General features: G+C 45.9%; 2 protein-coding genes across 2 annotated transcripts in view; one reads left to right on the top strand and one right to left on the bottom strand.

Moving 5' to 3' along the window:
- The first annotated feature begins 3,078 nt into the window (after positions 1 to 3,078).
- CAPS (calcyphosine) lies at positions 3,079 to 11,207 on the top strand. The gene is made up of 4 exons (XM_026659704.1): positions 3,079 to 3,185; positions 6,072 to 6,249; positions 6,935 to 7,144; positions 10,874 to 11,207. The coding sequence occupies exons 1-4, from the start codon at positions 3,079 to 3,081 to the stop codon at positions 10,973 to 10,975; spliced, it is 597 nt and encodes a 198-aa protein (XP_026515489.1). The 3' UTR covers positions 10,976 to 11,207.
- A 7,083-nt stretch (positions 11,208 to 18,290) lies between these two features.
- Positions 18,291 to 22,222, bottom strand: part of RANBP3 (RAN binding protein 3) — a 187,651-nt gene continuing 183,719 nt past the window's right edge. Inside the window, exon 17 of the mRNA XM_029913475.1 lies at positions 18,291 to 19,536. Within this exon, the coding sequence (XP_029769335.1) occupies positions 19,493 to 19,536 (44 nt within the window). The 3' untranslated portion in view covers positions 18,291 to 19,492. The remainder of the gene's footprint in view (positions 19,537 to 22,222) is intronic.

The raw sequence follows: 22,222 nt of genomic DNA, 5'->3' as shown, positions 1-22,222 counted from the left end.
TGGAGGCTGTGTGAGGGCTGGGCAGGGGCCAGGTGGGTTTGGGATGGATGGTTGGATGGAGGGCAGCGAGAGGGGCTGGGCCTCTGTTGCTCTTGCCTGACCCAGGACAAAATGGGGAGACTAAGTGCTCACTAGAGGCTACTGTAAATCTCCCCCTGCCACACCCCAGGCTCCCAGCGCCACATTTCCAGGATGGGCTGCAGCGTATTTCTGCCAACCTCAGGTCGCGTACCCACCCCACCCCCTTCCAGCCCTGAGGGCACTGCGCACTGTAGCACCCTAGCAACAGGCACGTGGCTGAGACGCAGCTTCCAAGCATTGCTATAGAGACAAGGCGTGGCCCTGCCCTCTCTGGCTTAACAAGCAAACAGGATTCGCAGCCGCTCCACTTGAACTGAGGGAAGAAAAGGTTTTTAAAGGGAATCAAGGTAAAGGCAAAATGCAGCTGGTATCAAGAGGAGTGCCCAGCGGTCAGTCCTGGGGCCGGTTTTGCTCAACATCTTAATTAATGATCTGGATGATGGGATGAATGGCACCCTCAGCAAATTCACAGATGACAGTAAGCTGGGGGGGAGATGTAGATACGTTGGAGGGTAGGGACAGGGTCCAGAGTGACCTAGACAAATAGGAGGATTGGGCCAAAAGAAATCTGATGAGGTTCAACAAGGACAAGTGCTGAGTCCTGCTTTCCAGGCCACTGTGAGTGGAGGCTCTGTGAGGGCTGGCCAGGGGCCTGTGACGTTTGGGCGGCAGGTTGGATGTAGTGGAGACTCTGTGAGGGCCGGGCAGGGGCAGGGCAGGTTTGGGACGGGTGGTTGGATGGAGTGGAGGCTACGTGAGGGCTGGGCAGGGTCGAGGTAGGTTTGGGCAGGGGGTTGGTTGGAGTGGAAGCTGTGTGAGGGCTGGGCAGGGGCGAGGTAGGTTTGGGCAGGTGGTTGGAGGGAGAGGAGGCTGCATGAGGGCTGGGCAGGGTCGAGGTAGGTTTGGGCGGGTGGTTGGTTGGAGTGGAGGCTGCGTGAGGGCTGGGCAGGGGCCTGGCAGGTTTGGGATGTTTGGTTGGTTGGGCCGTCTTCCTGGCATGGACAGTAGGAAGGAACTGAAGGGGACAGCTGCCCTCATGGAGGGCGTATTCATGCATCTACAACAGGGCTCACTCACACACAGACTCCAAGAACTAACAGCTGCCCAGATTTTAATTCAGCTGCTTCTGGGCAATTGCCCAAGCCCGTCCCAAATGCCATTCACAGTGGCAGGCAGCAGGCGAAGGCTGATGCCCCTCGTACTGGACTGATGACTGGGTCTGGTTTGGGACAGAGCCTCGAAAGGGACGGGATTGTGTCTCTTTGAGCCGAGGCCGGTGAGACCTGGGTGCCTCACTCACAGCTGAGCATTGCAGTGCAGTCAATCATTTCCATCCTACCATCAACCTCAGCCTAGATCAATCCACACAAGCGGTCCATTTCCTGGACACTACTGTGCTAATAAGCGATGGTCACATAAATACCACCCTGTACCGGAAACCTACTGACCGCTACACTTACCTACATGCCTCCAGCTTCCATCCAGGACACACCACACGATCCATTGTCTACAGACAAGCTCTAAGATATAACCGCATTTGCTCCAATCCCTCAGATAGAGACAAGCACCTACAAGATCTCTATCAAGCATTCTTAAAACTACAATACCCACCTGCTGAAGTGAAAAAACAGATTGACAGAGCCAGACGAGTACCCAGAAGTCACCTCCTACAAGACAGGGCCAACAAAGAAAATAACAGAACACCACTAGCTGTCACCTTCAGCCCCCAACTAAAACCTCTCCAGCGCATCATTAGAGATCTACAACCTATCCTGAAAGATGATCCTTTACTCTCACAGATCTTGGGAGACAGACCTGTCCTTGCTTACAGACAACCCCCCAACCTAAAGCAAATATTCACCAGCAACCACACATCACTGAACAAAAACACTGACCCAGGAACCTATCCTTGTAACAAAGCCCGATGCCAACTCTGTCCACATATCTATTCAAGTGACACCATAATAGGGCCTAATCACATCAGCCATACCATCAGGGGCTCGTTCACCTGCACATCTACCAATGTGATATATGCCATCATGTGCCAGCAATGCCCCTCTGCCATGTACATTGGCCAAACCGGACAGTCTCTACGCAAAAGAATTAATGGACACAAATCTGACATCAGGAATCATAATACTCAAAAACCAGTGGGAGAACACTTTAACCTGTCTGGCCATTCTATGACAGACCTGCGGGTGGCTATCTTAAAACAGAAAAACTTCAAAAACAGACTCCAACGAGAGACTGCTGAGCTGGAATTGATATGCAAACTAGACACAATCAACTCAGGGCTAAATAGGGATTGGGAATGGCTGAGCCATTACAAACATTGAATCTATCTCCCCTTGTAAGTATTCTCACACTTGCTTCTTATCAAACTGTCTGTACTTGGCTACCTTGATTATCACTTCAAAAGTTTTTTTTCTCTTACTTAATTGGCCTCTCAGAGTTGGTAAGACAACTCCCACCTGTTCATGCTCTCTGTATGTGTGTATATATATCTCCTCGATATGTTTCACTCAATATGCATCCGAAGAAGTGGGTTGTAGCCCACGAAAGCTTATGCTCTAATAAATTTGTTAGTCTCTAAGGTGCCATAAGTACTCCTGTTCTTAGTGCAGTCACCGTGGGTGATGCTAGATGCTTAGCTGCGAGGGCCTCGGCAAGTCAGTGTTGTGTCGCCATCTTCTGGTTGGGAGGGGCTATAACCCAGCACCTGCACTTGAACAGCGGAGCTGAAAGAAAGAGCAGATCTGCTTGTCTTTACACAGCGTGGAACGGGGTGAGGCTCTGAGCTGAGCTGAGCTGTGACAGCCGGGCGCCCAGCACACCTCTTAAGGGACCAGCTTCACTGGTGCCCCAGGGTTTGGGGAATGGGCCTATGCTGCTGTAGGAGTGAGTGCAGCCGGGCGTCTCTGGGGCCAAGTGCCCAGAATCACATGTCGTATCTTGCTTTGCTTTCCAGAATCTGACAAGTGGCTGGTCTGACCCACCATGGCTAACACAGAGGACCAAGGAATGGAGATACACACAAATCCCATAGAAAAGCTCAGGGCACAGTGCTTGGCAAGAGGCTCAGCTGGCATTAAGGGGCTGGCCAGGTATGGAGACACATCCTTTTATGGTGATAGTTGTGGGGAAAAATCCGCTCCCAGGAAGTGTGCCAGCCCAGTGGCTTAAGAGCAGGCATTACATGGAAGCCGGGCCTTGAGCCATTGGCACAGGGTGATCACTGCCTTAGTGACTGTTAAACCTCTAATGCAGGGGTTCTCAAACTGTGGGTCAGGACCCAAAGTGGGACACGGCCCCATTTTAATGGGATTGCCAAGGCTGCTGTTTGACTTGCTGGGATCCAGGGTCCAAGCCCAAGCCCCACCACCTGGAGCTGAAGCCGAAGCCTGAGCCCCACTGCCCAGGGCTAAGGTTATATGCCCTCTGCCCTGGACCGCAGCTCTTGGGCTTCAGCTTTGGCCCCTCCCCTCCTCCACCTGGGGCGGCGGGGCTCGGGCAGCTCAGGATTTGGTCACTCCCCCTGAGGTCGTGTAGTAATTTTTGTTGTCAGAAAGGGGTCATGATGCCATGAAGTTTGAGATGTGCTGCTCTAATGAATGGTAGGCCCAGGTTACATTTAGCAAGAGGAGAATGTTAAGCCTGATCTCCTGGCTGGACAACTGACCTCTGCCTCCCACCTTCTCTTCTCAGCCCCCTCCCCCCCCCCCCCCCCGTGCTTTCAGTTATGAAGAGACATTTGCCATGAGCCATTGTGGTTCTGCCCCATTGCATTCCAGAGGGCTGTAGGTCCTGACCAGGACCTGCATATTGGGGGCGAGGGGGAGAGACAAGGCTCTGCACCCTTTTCAATTACTGTCTGATACAGGGGTAGGCAACCTATGGCACGCGTGCTGAAGGTGGCACATGAGCTGATTTTCAGTGGCACTCACACTGCCCGGGTCCTGGCCACCAGTCTGGGTGGGCTCTGCATTTTAATTTAATTTTAAATGAAGCTTCTTAAACTTTTTAAAAACCTTATTTACTTTACATACAACAATAGTTTAGTTCTATATTCTAGACTTATAGAAAGAGACCTTCTAAAAACGTTAAAATGTATGACTGGCACGCGAAACCTTAAATCAGAGTGACCAAATGAAGACTCGGCACACCACTTCTGAAAGGTTGTCGACCCCTGGTCTGATATATAAAGAAGGCTGGAACCAGAGCAGCCCCCTCCCAGGTGCCATTTGTGGGGATGGTAATGTGAGACGTTGCAGCCTTTTCCAGTCCATCCTGCATTTCCCAGTACCAAGCAAAGAGTGATGAATTCTCCTGCCAAGGAACGGATGGTGCCTGGGAGGCAGGTTAGCAGGATTAGCCCCATTGTACTGCTGGGTAACTGAGCCTGAGAGGTGATGCAACTTTGCTAGAGCACATTGTGAGTGGTAGAGCTGGGAATGGAACCCAGGAGTCCCGAGCTCAGTGCATCAGCTATAAGATGCCTCTTTTATTCATCCTCTCCCTTTCCCACTCATAAGAATGGCCATACTGGGTCAGAGCAGTAACACTGGGTCCAGCTAGCCCAGTATCCTGTCTTCCAAGAGTAGCCAGTGCCAGATGTTTCAGAGGGAATGAACAGACCAGGACACTTAGCACGTGATCCACCCCTGTTGTCCAGTCCCAGCTTCTGGCAGTCAGAGGCTAGGGACACCCACAGCATGGGGTTGCATCCCTGACCATCTTGGCTAACATCCATAGATGGACCTATCCTCCATGAACTTATCTAGTTCTTTTTTCAGTTCAGTTACAGTTTTGGCCTTCACAACATCCCCTGGCAAAGAGTACCACAGGTTGACTGTGTTGTGTGAAGCAGTACTTCCTTTAAAAAAACAAAAACAAAAAAACCCTGCTGCCTATTAATTTCATTAGAGGGCCCCAATTTATAAAAGTAAGTGTTGTCAAAAAATTACATTTTTAGACGTGTTAAATAAAAAACTGATGGGTAATTTTTTTTTTTTAAGTTGTGCTCTGTGTATTTTCTTAAATTGCAGCAGCTCAGAGAGGAAGTGGTGTATTTAAAAAGGTATTTTCCCCTATGGCTTGTAGGTGTCAGATTTTCCAAACCCTCACTGTAATTTGTAGATGGCTGTTACGTTCTACTAACCTAGCAGTACATTGATCATGTGGCTGGCTGGGTGGCATGATTCTTCATGAGGCTCACATACCCCTTATCTCCCTTGTCTTGACTATCATCTCTCTCCTCTCCCCCTCCCCCCCCACCATTTGCCCTATTCTCACAATAGTCCACTCCCTCCCTCCCCGGTGCCATAACTCCTCAGGCCTGGCTCCAGGGAGTGGGGATGAAATGTGCTGCTCACGGCCAGGAAGCAGCAGTGCTGGTTCCTGAGCCCTGGCTGCCTTCCCATGAACCCCTAGTAGCCAGGAGGAAATGAAGGTGCAGCCTTGCTCCCTGGCTGCAGCCCTGCTCATGAGTAAAAGTGCAACAATCACATGCCATGGGGGAGGGAACCCCAGCAATATCAGAAAAATAAAATTATCCCTCCCCAGGACCTGCCAATTTCATTAAACAATTTGAATACTCCTCACCCCTCTCCCTGCAATCAGCCACTTTCTCCCTGACCCATCTCCCCACCCTCTGCTGCTGCCTCTGATGTCAACTCTTATGATTTTGTTTGCAAGGCTTGTGTGCCTTGATGTTTTACTTAAAACTACAGCTCCTGGAGTTCAGAGGATTAGATGCAAATCTCAGCTTTCTTTTAAAAGTAAACATGAGTTTATAACCATGAAATGCCAGAAAATCTGACATGAGTATGCCCTAAAGGCTCAGAAAATAGAAGGCAAAAAAATCAACCAACATTCACTATCATAAAAATGTCTCATAATTGTTGGGGCCCAACTGCTGCAGCTTGAGCATGTGATGTTGGCACTGCACAACTCTCTCTCCTCCTTCTCCACACCCCATGCCCTGGGTGCAGAGTTTTCCACATCATGGATGATGATAAGAGCAGGTCCTTAGACCTAGCAGAGTTTGTGAAGGGCCTGAGCTCAGCTGGCATCACGCTGGGAAGCAGGGAGGCACAGCAAATCTTCAGCCTCTGTGACAAGAACAGCAGCGGCACGATGGATTTTGAGGAGTTCCTGGAAGCCCTGAGGGTGAGCTGGGGCCACTACCAGGGACTGCAGTGGGCATGGGGTGGGATGGGGAGAGAACTTGCCATGTTGTTGGTTAGTGACACTGCTGGCTGAACCAGGGACCCCAGCTGAAGGCAAATGGGTCCTTCCTCAGGGCCACAGGAGAAGTCTAGCACTGAGCTTGCAGTGACTCCCAGTGAGCAGGAAGGGTTGCAGGCAGGGCTGAGCACCCCGCTAGCAGATGCAGTGGATGGAAGAAGGGTGTTCTTTAGGGCTTGGGGGAGGCGGTCAAGTGCTTAATTTTGGGAGCCCTGGGGCCAGTTTGTCAGCAGTGTTGAGTTCCCCTAGCTCTGTCTACAGGTGTCTTAAGATGGGCAAAGTATGGGGCAGAGATGACACTGGTTTCACAGGCCCTCCCCACCCCCACAACGGTTTCCTAGGGTCCTGCCTGAAGAGGCCACATGCTGCAGGCAACAGGCAGTTTCTAGGGCAATCAGCCCCTGCTGCTAGGGAGAAAATTCCACTCCAATGCCCCACCCTGCTGCTCCAGTAAGGGTCACTGCCAGTCACTGGTCAGTTGTCGTCATTGTGGGGACAGGCACAAGGGGGCACACAGCTGTGCTCTTAGATAAGCGGTGTGTATGTGCCTAGAAGCCAGAAGCTGAAAGGCAACAAACTGCCCCACTAACAAAGCTTGTCTTTGCAGCCACCCATGTCGGCTGCCAGGAAGCAGATTATAGTTGATGCATTTCACAAACTGGACAAGACTGGAGCCGGCGTGGTGAGCGTGGAGGATCTCCATGGGGTGTATGACGGCAGAACTCACCCCAAGTACCAGAGTGGGGAATGGACAGAGGAGCAGGTGTTCCGAGCATTCCTGGACAGCTTTGACTCACCCAGTGACAAGGATGGAAAGGTAAGGGGAGGGTAGTACCTGACCAAGGGGCTGGGTTGTGTGGGGCCTGAACTGCTTCCCTCAGCAGAGGCCAAGACCCAGCTGCTCTGTAATCATTCCCTGTGCTGCTCAACTGCAGCCAGCTGGCCAGAAGCCAAGGCAAGAGGCCAGCCAACAGATGGACTTTATAATCTGATCATTCACAACGAAGCCGTAAATGGGGGTCAGGCAAACCTGGTCACGCCACCCCCTCGTCCTCCTCCAGGCAGCTTCAGCTAGAAGTGCACCCAGTGACACCTCCATTATTGCAATGCAGGAGTAAGGGGGAGCAGATTTCCCCCAAATGGGGCAGTTGGTTTTATGGGCAGGCTGCACCTAGAACTGACATCCATGGACACCCCCTGCTCTCAGCCAGGGAGCTCCAGCAGAAAGCAGCTGCAGGGTGCACTACATGATACATTACATTGTTTCTTCATGAAGTGGTGCCTGAGGCTGAAGTAAACCAGGAGTCTGCTACACAAGCAGGATAGGGACAGCATGTTAGTTTCCAGTCAGTTTTTCAAAGTGCTCTACAATTCACAGGTACAATCAGATCAGCTTGAAATTTGCTATGACAGCTGAAGATCTGAAATAGTTTGAGAGAGAAACTTGGGGTCATGTGGCTAGGGGTTTCTTGAGATATATCTCAAGAAAGGGGTGTGGAGGGTAAGGTTATAATTGTTCAAAGTACTCCATAACCATGCACTGTAGGGAGATAGTCTTGAGCTGTATCATAGAGTACAGAAGACATTGTGTGCTGCAAATTTGGGGCTAACTAGTCAAGAGGATTCCAGGGTAAAACTTTTCTCTTTCCCAATGACATGCATTTAACTAAAACAATACTCTAATAAGCACAAGCAGAACCTCGTGGCCTGGCCATTGCTTTGCCGGCTTTTACATTTCTAAGGATTCTTTAAATGCATAGAAATTAGCTGTGCTCCAACAGGGTCTGGAATGGCCTGTGTGGTGTGCAGCTGGGGTTGCCTGGTCCAGGGGTTCCCTCCCCTCATGAACCTGCTTTTGCTGTTCTAAGTGTTCCAGAACCAGGCGCACAGCCCCTCAGTGGTTTCAGGGGTGAGAATGGGTCTGCTCAGTGCATATCACAGGCACTGAGATTGGGAAATAGAGCTCAGCATGGGCTCCTTAAGGAAGAGCTCAGTGAATCCCCCCTGCTCAGATAGTGGATTATCGAGAGCAGTGTTGATCTGCAGCTCCACTGACCAGGAGCTCAAGTCTCCTCTGCATCAACCTTCTGCACATAGGTGCTGTGGGGTCCAGACACTAACACACACGTCTGCTCCTGCCATAAGGGGCACAGGGCTCCTTGTACCCTATACTGGAGCCTCTAGCAGGCAGCTGAGGGGCTAAGTAGTGCCCAGGAAGCCCCACTTACCCCTCAGTTGTGCCTCTGTCACAATTCCCGTCTCATAAAAACCAAGGGAAATTCAGAAGCAAAACCCTTCATTACCAAGGAGTTTGGGATACGGGCACTGCCTGCTTGGTCTTCCCCCAGAGCAGGAGCCTTTCATCCCCCAAGTAAGGCAAGCCAGGTAACGCAGCATTCAGGTGACGCTTCCCCTGCCTTTGCCACCCAGCACCAGGAGATTGGTGCTGCCCAAGCCCTGCCCAGGGCTGTAGGAATAGGCATGCACAGTGGAAGATGTGCTGGGCACAAGGAAAAGGGCAGGTTGGGTGAAGTGTGGCAATATTCTCAGTTCCTATTGCCAATGCATTGGGGGGAGTTAAAGGGGTGCAGCTGTCACCCAATGCCACATTTTGGGGTGGGCCAACCTGAGAGTTGTGAATACAAATGTAAAAGTGTCAAGACTGAGTGCAAACCAGAAATGATTTTTGACCAGCTCTAGGCATGAGAAGTATACATGAAAGTTCTGCTAGTGGTTCTAAATCGCCCCACTGCAGAACAAACATAGTAACCCTAAAATATAGTAATCTAATGTTACATTACTGCAGTGATAATATTAAGTGAAGTAGCAGTCCTACTTCTTTATTATGATTAAAGTTTTCTGACCAGCTGTACTCATGACATTAAAGTCGTATTTCTTTTTTTCTCCCTGCCCCCGTTTATTTCCTAAAAGTTTTCTTTCAATAGTGAATGCAACATATTCCTACGACTTAGATTTAACCTTTATTCTCCCTGCCCCACCCACTTGACTGCTGACTCACTATTCAATGCAGTCACTAGCAGCAGCAGACCCTGGGTGCATTTTCATAGACGGAGGCTATAGACAGGCCAGTCCCTAGCCATTTTGGTGCCCTACACAGGCCCCCCCCCCACCACCATGGGGGAGGCTGTGTGGGGCCCCAGGCCTCTGAGGAGATGGGGGGGGAGCTGGCTTGGGAGGTAGGGGAGAACCACTCCACAGCATGAGCCGGCGGCGCGGAATGTGTTGGGGCTGGGTCGCTCCACTTCCTGCTGCCCGGTGAGTGCAGGGAAGGCCTGACCCCGCACTCACGGGGTGGCGGGAAGTGGAGCGACCTGGCCCCAGCCCGCTCCACGCTGCTCCCCTGGCTCCCTTGGGACTTGGGGGGTTGGGGGAACTTGCCCTACTGCAGTCCTCAGAGAACTGGGGTGGGGCTGGGGCAGAGCCAGGGCAGGAAGAGGCAGGGCGGGGGCTTTGGGGAAGGGGTGGAGGAGGGGCTAGAGCTGCATACTTTGCGTATGGGTAGGGACAGCCCTGGCTATAGGAACTGGCTGGTGGTCTGACACCCTGCAGAAAACAGGCCCTCTCAAACATCTACATTTTCACTTCCTTGTAAGAGACATGTTGCTTAGGCTCCCGCCTGATTTGTGCTTTTATCTCTGCTCCCAGGTCTTAGCACGAACACACAATAGTCAGAATTTATACAACTTCATCTTTATTTTACTGATGGGGCAGATCAAAACAAAGCGACGTGTGAAGGGTCCCACAGCAAGCCAGATCCCGCCCTCCCAGGCCTGTGCCTTAGTCCCCAGACCGGTTTGCCTACACTGCAGCTGGGAACGTGCTTCCCAGTTTGGCTAGCTTGGGCAGCACACGGAAAAGAGCAGTGTGGCTGCAGCAGCGTGGGTGGCAGCTCAGGCTAGCAATCCAACCCCTGCGGATGTACTCATGGCTGGCCCAAGGCACTGCAGTTACGCTGCTATTTTTAACGCACTAGCTTGGGTCTGTCGACCTGTGCTGGGAACACGCTCCCAGCTGCAGCATAGACATAAACTCTGCCAGTAAAGGTAACTCCAGAAGGGACCACAAGATCATCTGGTCGGAGCTGTGTACAGCACCGGCCACTGATCACCACACCCAGGCATCCCTACACCAAGCCTATTGACCAGAATTAGACCACAGTGTCACAGCCTTCTGGAGACGAAGCTATTGTGTGCCACAGAACAGGAGGGTCCAAGGTGCACCAATGCCTGAGGGCCCCCGCAATGGCGGGAAACTGACAGATCTACTAACCCAGGTCCCTTATGAAAGAAATTAAATTAAGTAAATTGCAGTGGATCAGGCCCCTGCATGCCAAACCCCAGAGTGGGGCTGAGCCCCCTTGGCTCCCATGATAGCTTTCCTACAAGGGCACATGGTGCTCCTTCCTATGTTACATCAGGACGAGCAAAACAGAAGCCCCTTTCTCAATAGTGAAATGAGCCTCCAGCTCTGAGGCCTGTTCTGAGCCCCTCTCAAAGATGCCACTTTCACCTTCACTCTCCAACAGATCACAGCCGAGGAGTTCCTGAACTACTACAGTGGGGTCAGCGCATCCATTGACAGTGACGACTACTTCGTGGCTATGATGAAGAGAGCCTGGAAGCTGTAGCACATGTGGGGAATCCAGTGCAGTCCTGGAAGATGCTAAGTTAGAACCAGATCAGGGCAGTTTCCAAGAAATCCTATTCAGCATTTCATAGCAAAATGCTGCTTTTTGTAGTGATCAAATTGCTTGTCACCAAGAGGCCCAGCTTTGAGTTATCAGGCCTTTCCAGAAGCTGTGAAATCTTGACACCTGCCTGCAGAATAGAGAATCATAGATTAGAGTTGGAAGAGACCTCGGGAGGTCATCTAGTCCAACTCCCTGCTCAAAGCAGGACCAACACCAACTAAATCATCCCAGCCAGAGCTTTGTCAAACCGGGCCTTAAAAACCTCTAAGGAAGGAGATTCCAACACCTCCCTAAGTAACCCATTCCAGTGCTTCACCACCCTCCTAGTAAAATAGTTTTTCCTAATATCCAACCTAGACCTCCCCCACTGCAACTTGAGACCATTGCTCCTTGGTCTCTCATCTGCCACCACTGAGAACCGCCGAGCTCCATTCTCTTTGGAACCCCCCTTCAGGTAATTGAAGGCTGCTATCAAATCCCCCCTCAACTCTTCTCTTCTGCAGACTAAATAAGCCCAGTTCCCTCAGCCTCTCCTAATAAATCATGTGCCTCAGCCCTCTAATAATTTTCATTGCCCTCCGCTAGACTCTCTCCAATTTGTCCACATCCTTTCTGTAGTGGGGAGCCCAAAACTGGACACAATACTCCAGATGTGGCCTCCAGTTCCAGCTGGGCAAAGAACAGCTCGTTTAGTTTGGGGGCTGAACTGGAGAAAAAAATCCAGTTCAATTTGAACCACAACTAATTTTTTCAAATTTTTGTGATTGAAATTGAAGAAAAAAAAATCTGGTCAACAATCCACCCCCCCCCCCCCTTGAGTTTTTCATTTCAATTTGGCTGATTTGGGGTATTTTCAATCTTTTTGTGTTTTTGTTTTCAAATTTGGCCAATTTAAAAAAAAAGTTTCAAAAAGAGAGCCAATTTTTCAGGGTTTTTTGGGGACAAAACTATTAATAGAATTTGAACCAAATTCAGTGTCAGAGTCTCCAAAAATTCATTTTCTGGCAAAAATTATATATGCTAAATAAAATTTCTTCCAGCTCTACTGCAGAGTCCCTCAGCACTAGAGTCCACATTGACTCCCCCTTCCCACCTCCCCCAGCACAGCCTGGAATTTCAACTATATAAAAACCTGAAATAAAATAATCCTTCCCTTCCCCCACCCTTTGCCTGTCTTGTCTATTTAGACTGCAAACTAGTGCAGGGACTGGCTGTTACCGCATGGATGTGCAGTGCCCAGTGCAGTCGGGCCCTGACCTCAGCTATGCCCTGTAGGTGCTACCATAATACACATAATATCACATTAAAAACTTAAGACAAAGCTTATTTTGTGAGCGCTGCGGATGGAGACTGACCTTCCTATAGGAACACTGATGCAAGCAGGAGCAATTTCCCCCCATTTTCATCAGGTGATACAGAAGCCCAATGCAGGGAAATCACATGCACAGACTGACCTCTTTGCTGTTCAGATCTGATGCAAAGAGCAGCATAGAGGAAGCCATTTGGCCTGCACAATATGCTTTATTAGACCTACAAAACCCAGGAACTATTCAGCGTGTTCCTGAGCATCATCCACTGTCACCTTACCTATTAACTAACCACACACACACACACACACACACACACACACACTCTCTCTCTCTCTCGTAACCACCAGCCCTGCAGGAGCATTTACTAATATACACTGGCTAGCATATATATTGTGTTGGTAATACTACCTGCAATATATGTACTCCAGACATTTAAGTTTTAGAATAGTAGTTCTATAGCCCAAATTGGTCTGTACCTTTGATATAATGCTGTACACTTATGCCAAGTATTCCCTAACATCTTACATTAGATAGAATAATTTTGGCTTGCGTAAATAGGAAAACTGACAATATCAGGACATATAATTATTTCCTCATGACAACAGGAAAGGAGCTGCCCACACAAACCTAGGAGTGCATGTGTTCAGAACAAACGATAAAGGCGTACACCATGGTACCAGAAACAAAGACAGAAAGTTCATTAATTAAATTCAGTTCCAAATGACGTATGCTGTACCTTCTTCTGGTAAAACAAGTAGGGTATAAAAGGATGGCTCTAGAGGTGTAACTTTGGGGAGCACACCTACATAATGTGAATGTAACACTGTTGCACAGGACTGCTCTTCGGAGACTGGTATAATATAGGACCTTTTTCCTGCACCATATTAATAAACCTGACTGACATAGGTTATTTGGTCTCGAGTATATTTCATAACTAAATAAGGAACAGAAGTGTTCTCAAGCAATTGACTATATCATTTATCAACAAGGAGAAAGGTGCGTGTTGTCCCTGTTTGATAGATAGGGGTGATACTAATGCAATGACAGACTGGCTGGTTTGCTAGAAGGGGAGCCAGGTGCAAGTTTTCTATCTAAGCTGGGTTCCCACCCCTCCTTCACAAAAACAATTTTTGGGGGGGAGGAATAAACCTATTTTGCTATATTTTTCCAGCAGCCTCAGTAAGAAAGCCTCATTCTCTGAGCATGACTGAAGGCCTGTACAAACATTGGGAATTTGTCCCATTTCAGGGCAACCACATCCTCTCCTCTCACTTGGGTGAGCAGCACTGACCCTCCAGTGTCCAGAGAAGGGGAATATTTTGCTGACTCTTTTTCTGAGACTCATGAAATTAGCTGGCCACTAACCCACAGACCCTGATGGCTGCTCATGCTAACGATTCTAAAATGAGAGAGAAGTGCTGAGTTCACCTCACTTCCATTTCTCCCCCTCTTCTGTAGTGGGATTATATAGGGCCCCTGAGGGTTATGTAGGTTTTTAACAAAAATTAGTCTCACACCAACTTGCTAGGGGTTGTACAGATGGGGAAACAAAGTCCCAGAAAGATTCTGTGACTTGCCAATGGTCACCTACTGATTCAGTGGTAGAACCAAGAACAGACCCAAGGAATAAATCCCCCCTTTCAGTCAATATTCCAATTCTATTGATGTTTAGGGTAATTCTAATTTAACAGTGAAATAATCAGTAAAAACTATAGTGAGACAGACATCAACCTCCAGGGAAGGAATCTTAAAAATGGAAGAAAAACACTGCCCTTCTTTGGGCACTCTCTTTCAAAGAGGTGTTTATGGTCTCTTACTACCAATTTAAAAAATATTCCTATGCCTATTTTCTTAAATGATAAAGGGCTATTAGGACCATGCTTTACCAGTCCAACAAGGACTGTTTGGAACAGTCATAAGACTGGCCATACTGGGTCAGACCAAAGGTCCATCTAGCCCAGGATCCTGTCTTCTGACAGTGGCCATGGCCACTGCCAGGTTCCCCAAAGGGAATGAACAGAACAGGTAATCACCAAGTGATCCATCCCTTGTTGCCCATTCCCAGCTTCTGGCGAACAGAGGCTAGGGACACCATCCCTGCCCATCCTGGCTAATAGCCATTGATGGACATATCCTCCATGAACTTATCTAGTTCTTTTTTGAACCCAGTAAAGTGTCCTCTAGTTTATTTCATCATGATGAAAATAGACCTGACATTTTTGCTGTTCAGCCAGGTTGATAGTAATGAGAGGACCCTCCCTCCATAAGAGGGAAGTTTTGTTAATACTGGTTGTCTATCTGAGGAGCACAGCTAGCCAACCAATCTGAATATAGGGTTTGAGGGGCCAGTGTTTAGCAGGTTTATAATTAAAGCACAAATATGATCCAAATTTGGATCAAAATAGTGTATGTACCTTATTAGACATGTGATGGAGTTGCCAGTCGCAGTTCTTTAGTTCAGACTGAGTTGAGTTTTGCACTCAAAGGAGGGATTCAGTCTCTGTTGTGTGAAAACAGCTGTCCCCTCTCCAACTTTACAGCACTTACTCTGAGCACACAATGAATTTTTTTTTAAAATGTACAAGTAAATCTATTGGTTAGTGTAGGAGTTAAAACTAATTTTAAAATGTGTCCTTTAAGGAATTTAGAGCTCTGTGTCAGTCCTATTTTGTCCCCAATGATTTAAGAATACAAAAATGCTGACTCTTCAAACATCCATTAAAAAGTTAAATATCACTGAAGTCTTATGCACAGGCTACATTTAGTTTTTATTACTAATGATTAAAAGCCATTTTTTGCCATTATTCTTAACTGAAAGTTTCACTTTCATTTCATGAAGAGCTGCCATCTTTCAAAATGACCATCTCTAATTGTTCTCAATGGGACTGCTAAAGGTAGCCTGTGGCCTCAAAGATGTCCATTGCCTTCATCCACTTCCATTCATTGCTCCTGACAGCAAAGTGGATTACTATCTTCCCTGAGGGCAGCTTGGCTTCATTTCTTTGGAAATAACAGTCATTTTGAAAGAGGGCAAATTTACTAATAATAATCTTCAAACACTTAAAATGACAGATAAGCTTTCAGTTACAAAAAGGCCATTAATCCTAAATATTTCTTTAAAAAAAACAAAAACAAAACAAAAAAAAAAACTTGTTGCACCAGATCTAGAGGTTACGAGGTAGAGGAAAATTAGGGTATACATTGTCTGCTTTATGCTGCTTTGGGGAATGGAAAGTCACTACAAGCCCATCTTAACTGGCCAGTACATCCTGGTTGCTTTGTGCTACTCAGCATACTAGTAAATCTAGACCTCTAAATTTAAAATGAAAAAGTTATTTAAATCACTAGAAATAACGTTCTCTTTCAGGTTCTTGCTTACTATGTATGTGTGAAATTTTTAATTAAAAAAAAAAGAAAATTCCTAGACTAAGACTATTGTCAGATGGAGTTGAAGTTGAAAGTAAAGTTAAACTAAAAAGAAATCTAAGCATGTTAAGGTACCGAAAAGGAAGTGGAGAAAAATCTAATATGTCTAAAAATCATTTTAATCTCGTCTGGTATCACAAACTACTATGCATTACTCAAAAGTGTATCATTATTGGATGGTGACACTACAGGGCAGAGTTAAGGTTATTCAGATGCACTAACCATGCATTTCCATACCATGACATGTTTGGCTTGTAAGCGTACCCTTAACTCTGAATTTCCTGGTTTTACAAGGCTTGGTTGGGCCATAATTACAATATCCCTGTAACATTCTCCCCTATATTACAGATATGTATTCTCAAATTTAACTCCATCTTAATGTATTTTTTGTCTGGAAAAATACACACATTGTGGTTTGGAAAATTTATGGCCAGGTTACTTGGCAGCCCTAAGCAGCTCATCTTAGTAAATGCTGATAAAACACTATCACCAACACACACAATAATACAGCTAAAGATCACAGCAACAAAGATATAGGAAACAAAAAGCCTTTTGCAATAATAAAACCATTTCCTTCTTTCCAACACTCATTGCTAGACAGAATACACACAGGGCTTGGGTTATCGGTTTTTTGTTTTTGTTAAAAGTTTTAATGTAATTCCCAAATACAATTGATATGACAATCTTACATAAATCTTTCAAAACACATGGGCATTATCTGGTTTTACTTGTCACTAGTTTACTAAGGCTTAAAGCAGAAAGTGTAATAACGTTTAGATCTGGCCTAACTACATCTTTCTGGACAGGGCTTGAAATTAACTTCTGGCCAATTCTGTGAATGGTTTATAGACCATAATATTTTGGACTAAGATGAAATATTTTGTTGTTATTATACTATAAACATATATGCAAGGCTTCTAGCTGAAACCCAAGTTTTACCAGTAAACAGCTGCCAGATTTAAAGAAAACTCTGTAGGTAACTGTTTAATACTACTGCACCCCATGAAAAAAAGCATGCTTATTCCATTCTCCTGGATGTTAATGTATTTGTCAATGTAACACTATTGTGAAATGCCCGAAAGTGAGCCCCTACACACACACGCCTCCAAAAAGAGTGGAGTTTGGAAGTAGGAAGTAACATCTAATATTCCATAGTTAGGCCCTGCAACAAAGACACCTTATTAACTTCTGTAATAATCTTTATGCTGGAAATCAGAAGCTTTACTTTGAAAGTTTATTTTAAGAGAGTATTTTAAATTCATTTGACTATCCATGTAAAAAAGGTCCAAAAGAAATGCAGATCACTTAATGCAAACCAAAGAATTCCCAAAAGTGTGTGGGGCAGATGAACACTTGCAGAGGATTAAAAATCTGCCAGATTTCTACTAGTGAGGAGCATGAAAAGAGAGCGTCAATTGGCTTGTGCATGGCAAAAGATACAACTCCCTCTATGGAGAAATAACAATACCCACAGACTGCATGAGCAGACAATCCAGAGAGGTCACAAATGCAGTGGCACAGCTAATCCCGAGCCCTTTCCACCCCCAGAAAGAGTAACATCAGGAGTTCCTTCAATGGGCTAAGTCAGGAAAACAAGCAACTAAAACCCCTGGCAACAGTTAGCTATTGACAACAGGAAAAATACAAAGAGAACAAGCTAAATACACTTTGGACTCCTGACTATAGAAGTGTGGGTTTTCATTAATATAAAAGCTAGAAGGGCTGCTTAATCAATCTGAATGGTTTCCCCAGCTGCTTTTGTGCTACAAGAACTCTTGGGTTTCCATTTTCAAGGTTTCCTGCACTAAATATTTCTTCTTCCTCTTTCTTTTTTTTTGAAGATGCATTTTAGATCTTCCCAATATAAATGAAAAAATTTGTACAGAGTATGCAATTATAAGAGAAAATAAAATAAAATGGGGTATTTATAGGAAAGTGGGCTACACACTGTTCTTAGCTGACTATGTATTCCATCTTTCCTGGACAGGAATGAGATATTGTATCAATTGGTTACTAAAACACAGTCATTGTGAGTTTGACACAAGAGGCTGAAAGGTTAGAAAATGACAAAAGCAAAATGAACTGGTTACACAAGGAACCCTTCAGAATTACACAGAAAAACACTTTTTTGCCTTTATTTGGCAAAACAGGATTCATCATTCTTCAGCACAAGTTAATCAAAGCTAGCAATAATTCTTCATACTGCAAAACCTAAGGAGGCAAGAAAGGGAAAGGGAGGTTTAGAAAATGATTTGCTCATTAAGGCCCCCAGTTCAGCAAGTGCTCAAGCATGTGCGCTAATTTTAAGCATAAGAGTAATTCCCTTAATGTGAATGTGATTACTCATGTGCTTAAAGTTAGGCACAATGCTTAAGTACTTTGCTGAACTGAGACTCAAGTCACTGAGTTTACACTGCAAATAAAACCTGCAGCTGGCCTGTGCCAGCTGACTCGGGCTCCCAAGGCTCAGGCTGGGGGGTTATGTCACTGCAGTGTAGACTTCCGGGCTTGGGCTGGAGCCTGAGTCCTGGGACCCTGCGAGTTGGGAGAGTCCCAGAGCTTGTGCTGCAGCCCGACTCCAGACGTCTACACTGCAATGACACAGCCCACCAGCCCAAGCCCCTGTCAGCTAGCATGGGCCAGTGCACGTGTCTAACTGCAATGTAGACACCTTTAATGAGAACAGCTTTTTTGTGTACAGATCTGTTGAAATGGCTTACCCAACTCACCAAATGAGCCCATCTCATTCTTCCAAAGGCAGACAGCTGTTTTATAGCTGTTCTGAAGGTGTGTGATCTGTATGCCATCCTAAGCTTTAATCACAGCCACAAGAACATAAGTTTACTATGAAAAATTGTATGCAACACCTATTATTTATAGTGGCTTAGCTCTCCCTTAAATAGTAACAGAAAAGAACAGTACAAAACAATAGTTTCACTTTCTCAACACACAAGAGCATCTTATTCAGATCTAAAATAAAAAAAGTATCAGCACAATATAAACCCCCAAATAATAATATTGGAAGTGGGAGGGAAGAAGAAAAGGGTTAGCAAAATTTCCAGTGAACTTTAAAGTTTCTTATTAACTCAGTACAAGGCTTTCCTGTCAAGACAACTTTTTTTGTAACCTCTGGGTACAGACCGACCGACAAAGGACAATGGTATCCACAAATTACGTTGGGATTAAGGTAAAAAAATGCTGCCCTCTCTGCAATCCAAAGAGAATGAAGCCAGAAGGGTAATCAGTGAGTGCATGAACAGAGAAGAGCACAGCTTCTCTGCAGGCAGCAGGAACTGAAAAGGGAGAAGCGGGGGTTAAGAAAGAAGAATTCAAGTTGGAACCGTGCTGGAAAGTTCTATCTCAGAGGCCTGCAAAACATGAGCTACTGAAGAAACAGTCAAAAGGTCCCAATGAAAAGCTGTGACAAGTCATAATGTGCCATTTCAATTACAAGGAAAAGGGGAAATGTTATTTTTCTGCTCATCAATATGATGAGCTTTCATGTCCCAAACCACATTCAGGCAGTTTCCAAGTCTGCTTTTTTTGTGGAATCTACTGATCCAGACCAAAAAAACCAAACAAACAGAACAGGGATGCACAGTTCCTAAGTCCTGGAGCCTTCAGCACTGCCTGGAACAATCGCTGGCCTGGGGTATCCACAGAGGTGCCTGCAAGATGGTGTTTGCAGCAGCCTTGCAGGCAGATGGCCTCACAGCTGCTATGTGCTGCCAATATTCTGCCCATCTCCTTCATCATTAGGACCTGAAACAGAAATAGATCATGGTTACAAGAAATATTTATTTTATCTGTAAAACTTACTTTGCTATTTTTTGATGCAAACTATGGAATGAAGATTCCAGCTGGCTATCAGTGCTCCATGCCCCTCTCCCCAGCCTATAAACTAGACCAGTGTTTCTCAACGACCAGTCTGTGGACTGGCACCAGTCCCCAAGATTTCCCTGACACAGTTTATGAAGGCAGCAAGCCTCCTTGGTATCAAAAAGGTTGAGAAACCCGGACCTAGAGTACCCAGCTCTTAGAAGCCTATGGAGGAGTCTCAATCTTAGGATTTCAAGGTGAGAGACAAGAACCAAAAATCTCTGCTTCTCCCATTCCCTCATTTCCCAGATCAAGCCCCCACACCCAGTCCCTACAAAATTACACATATCCCACCTGTTCTTGCTGGGCCGCCCAGAAGCACCAAAAGAGAAGCTTCCCTCACCCCCTTCTACCCTTATCATAGAAATGCAGGGTTGGCAGGGACTTTGGGAGCCACTTTTCCCTAGTTTGCTTATGAGAATGTCATGTGGGACTGTATCAAAAGCCTTAGTAAAATTGAGATATATCATGTCTACTGTTTCCCCCCATCCACTAGGGCAATAACTCTATCAAAGAAGGAAATTAGGTTGGTTCGGCACGATTTGTTCTTGACATCTCCATGCCGGCTATTCCTTATAATTCTATTATCCCCTAGGTGCTTACACATTAATTGTTTAATAATTTCTTACAGTATCTTTACAGGTCGCAAAGTTAGGCTGACTAATCTAATTCCCCAGGTCCTCTTTGATCCCCTTTTTAAACACGGGTACTACGTTTACTCTTCTCCAGTCCTCTGGGACTTCACCTGTCCTCCATGAGTTCTTCAAGATAACTGCTAATGGTTCTGAGATTGTTTCAGCTAATGCTAGGTGTGCCGTAGCCTTTCTGATTTTGTCCCTACATGCTTGTGCTTTTTTTTTTTTTTTTAAACTCCTCTTGACAATTTGTCCATATTTCCACTTTTTTGTAGAATTTCCTTTTGATTTTTGGGTCATTAAAGAGCTCCTGATAGAGCCATATTGGCCTCTTCCTATATTTCCTTCGCATCACAATAATTAGAAGTTTTGCATTTAATATTGTCTCCTTGAGAGACTGCCAACTCTCCTGAATGCTAATGTTTTCTTCCCTTGGGACCGCATCCTACCAGTTCTCTCGGATTGTTAACGTCTGCTTTTTTTAAGTCAGTTGTCCTTATTCTGTTATCACTCCTTCCTTTTCTTAGAATTATGCAATCTATCATTTCGTGATCACTTTCACCCAAATTGCCTTCCACCTTCAGATTCACAACCAATGTTTCCCTATTGGTCAGAATCAAGTCTAAAATGGCTTTCCCCCGGGTTACTTCCTCCACTTTCTGAAACAAAACATTGTCCCTGATACATTCTAAGAACTTTTGGACATTTTGCGTTTTGCTGAATTAACTACCCAGACATCTGTTGAAAAAGTAAAGTCCTCCATTACTACCAGGTCTTGTGTTTTGGCTATTTCTGTTATTTGTTTTAGAAATGTTTCATTCACTTCCTCCTCCTGATTTGGTGGTCTACAGTAGACCCCTACCTTGATGTCACCCTGTTTTCCCCCCGGTTTTATATTTACTCAGCCTTTCAACTGTGTGCCTCACACCTCCTTTTGGATCTCCGGATAAGTATATATATATTCTTGATGTATAATGCAATCCACCTCTTCCCTTTTTTCCCCAGCTTTCCTGAAGAATCATAGAACTGGGAGGGACCTCGAGAGATCATCTAGTCCAGTTCCCTGCACTCAAGGCAGGACTAAGTATTATCTTTCTAGACCATCCCTGACAGGTGTTTGTCCAACCTGCTCTTAAAAAACTCCAATGATGGAGATTCCACAACCTCCCTAGGCAATTTATTCCAGTGTTTAACCACTCTGACAGTTAGGAAGTTTTTCCTAATATCCAACCTAAACCACCCCCTTGCTGCAATTTAAGCCCATTGCTTCTTGTCCTATCCTCAGAGGTTAAGAAGAACAATTTTTCTCCCTCCTCCTTGTAACAACCTTTTATGTACTTCAAAACTGTTATCATGTCCCCTCTCAGTCTTCTCTGCTGCAGACTAAACAAACCCAATTTTTTCGCTCTTCCCTCACAGGTCATGTTTTCTAGGCCTTTAATCATTTTTGTTGCTCTTTTCTGGACTTTCTTCAATTTGTCCACATCTTTCCTGAAATGTGGTGCCCAGAACCAGACCCAATACTCTCTCCAGTTGAGGTCTAATCAGCACGGAGTAGAGCAGAAGAATTACTCGTGTCCTGCTTACAATACTCCTGCTAATACATCCCAGAATGATGTTTGCTTTTTTTGCAACAGCGTTACACTCTTGACTCATATTTAGTTTGTGATCCACTCTGACCCCCAGAGCCCTTTCTGCGGTACTCCTTTCTAGGCAGTCATTTCCCATTTTGTATGTGTGCAACTGATTGTTCCTTCCTAAGTGGAGTACTCTGCATTTGTCCTTATTGAATTTCATCCTATTTACTTCAGACCATTTCTTCAGTTTGTCCAGACCATTTTGAATTTTAATCCTATCTTCCAAAGCACTTGCAACCCCTCCCAGCTTGGTATCGTCCGCAAACTTTATAAATGTACTCTCTATGCCATTATCTA

Source organism: Terrapene carolina, unplaced genomic scaffold (genome assembly GCF_002925995.2).
Source record: "Terrapene carolina triunguis isolate 2854851 unplaced genomic scaffold, T_m_triunguis-2.0 Scaffold662, whole genome shotgun sequence".
Classification (NCBI taxonomy): domain Eukaryota; kingdom Metazoa; phylum Chordata; order Testudines; family Emydidae; genus Terrapene; species Terrapene triunguis.
The sequence above is the reverse complement of the archived record's forward strand: the minus strand, read 5'-3'. Positions and strand labels throughout refer to the sequence as shown.

Excerpts from the sequence above, each read along its gene's own strand:
- CAPS (XM_026659704.1), top strand. The coding sequence starts at position 3,079 with ATGGCTAACACAGAGGACCAAGGAATGGAGATACACACAAATCCCATA. Across the intron at positions 6,250-6,934 it reads AGTTCCTGGAAGCCCTGAGG|CCACCCATGTCGGCTGCCAG; the intron begins GTGAGCTGGGGC and ends TTGTCTTTGCAG. Across the intron at positions 7,145-10,873 it reads CCAGTGACAAGGATGGAAAG|ATCACAGCCGAGGAGTTCCT; the intron begins GTAAGGGGAGGG and ends ACTCTCCAACAG.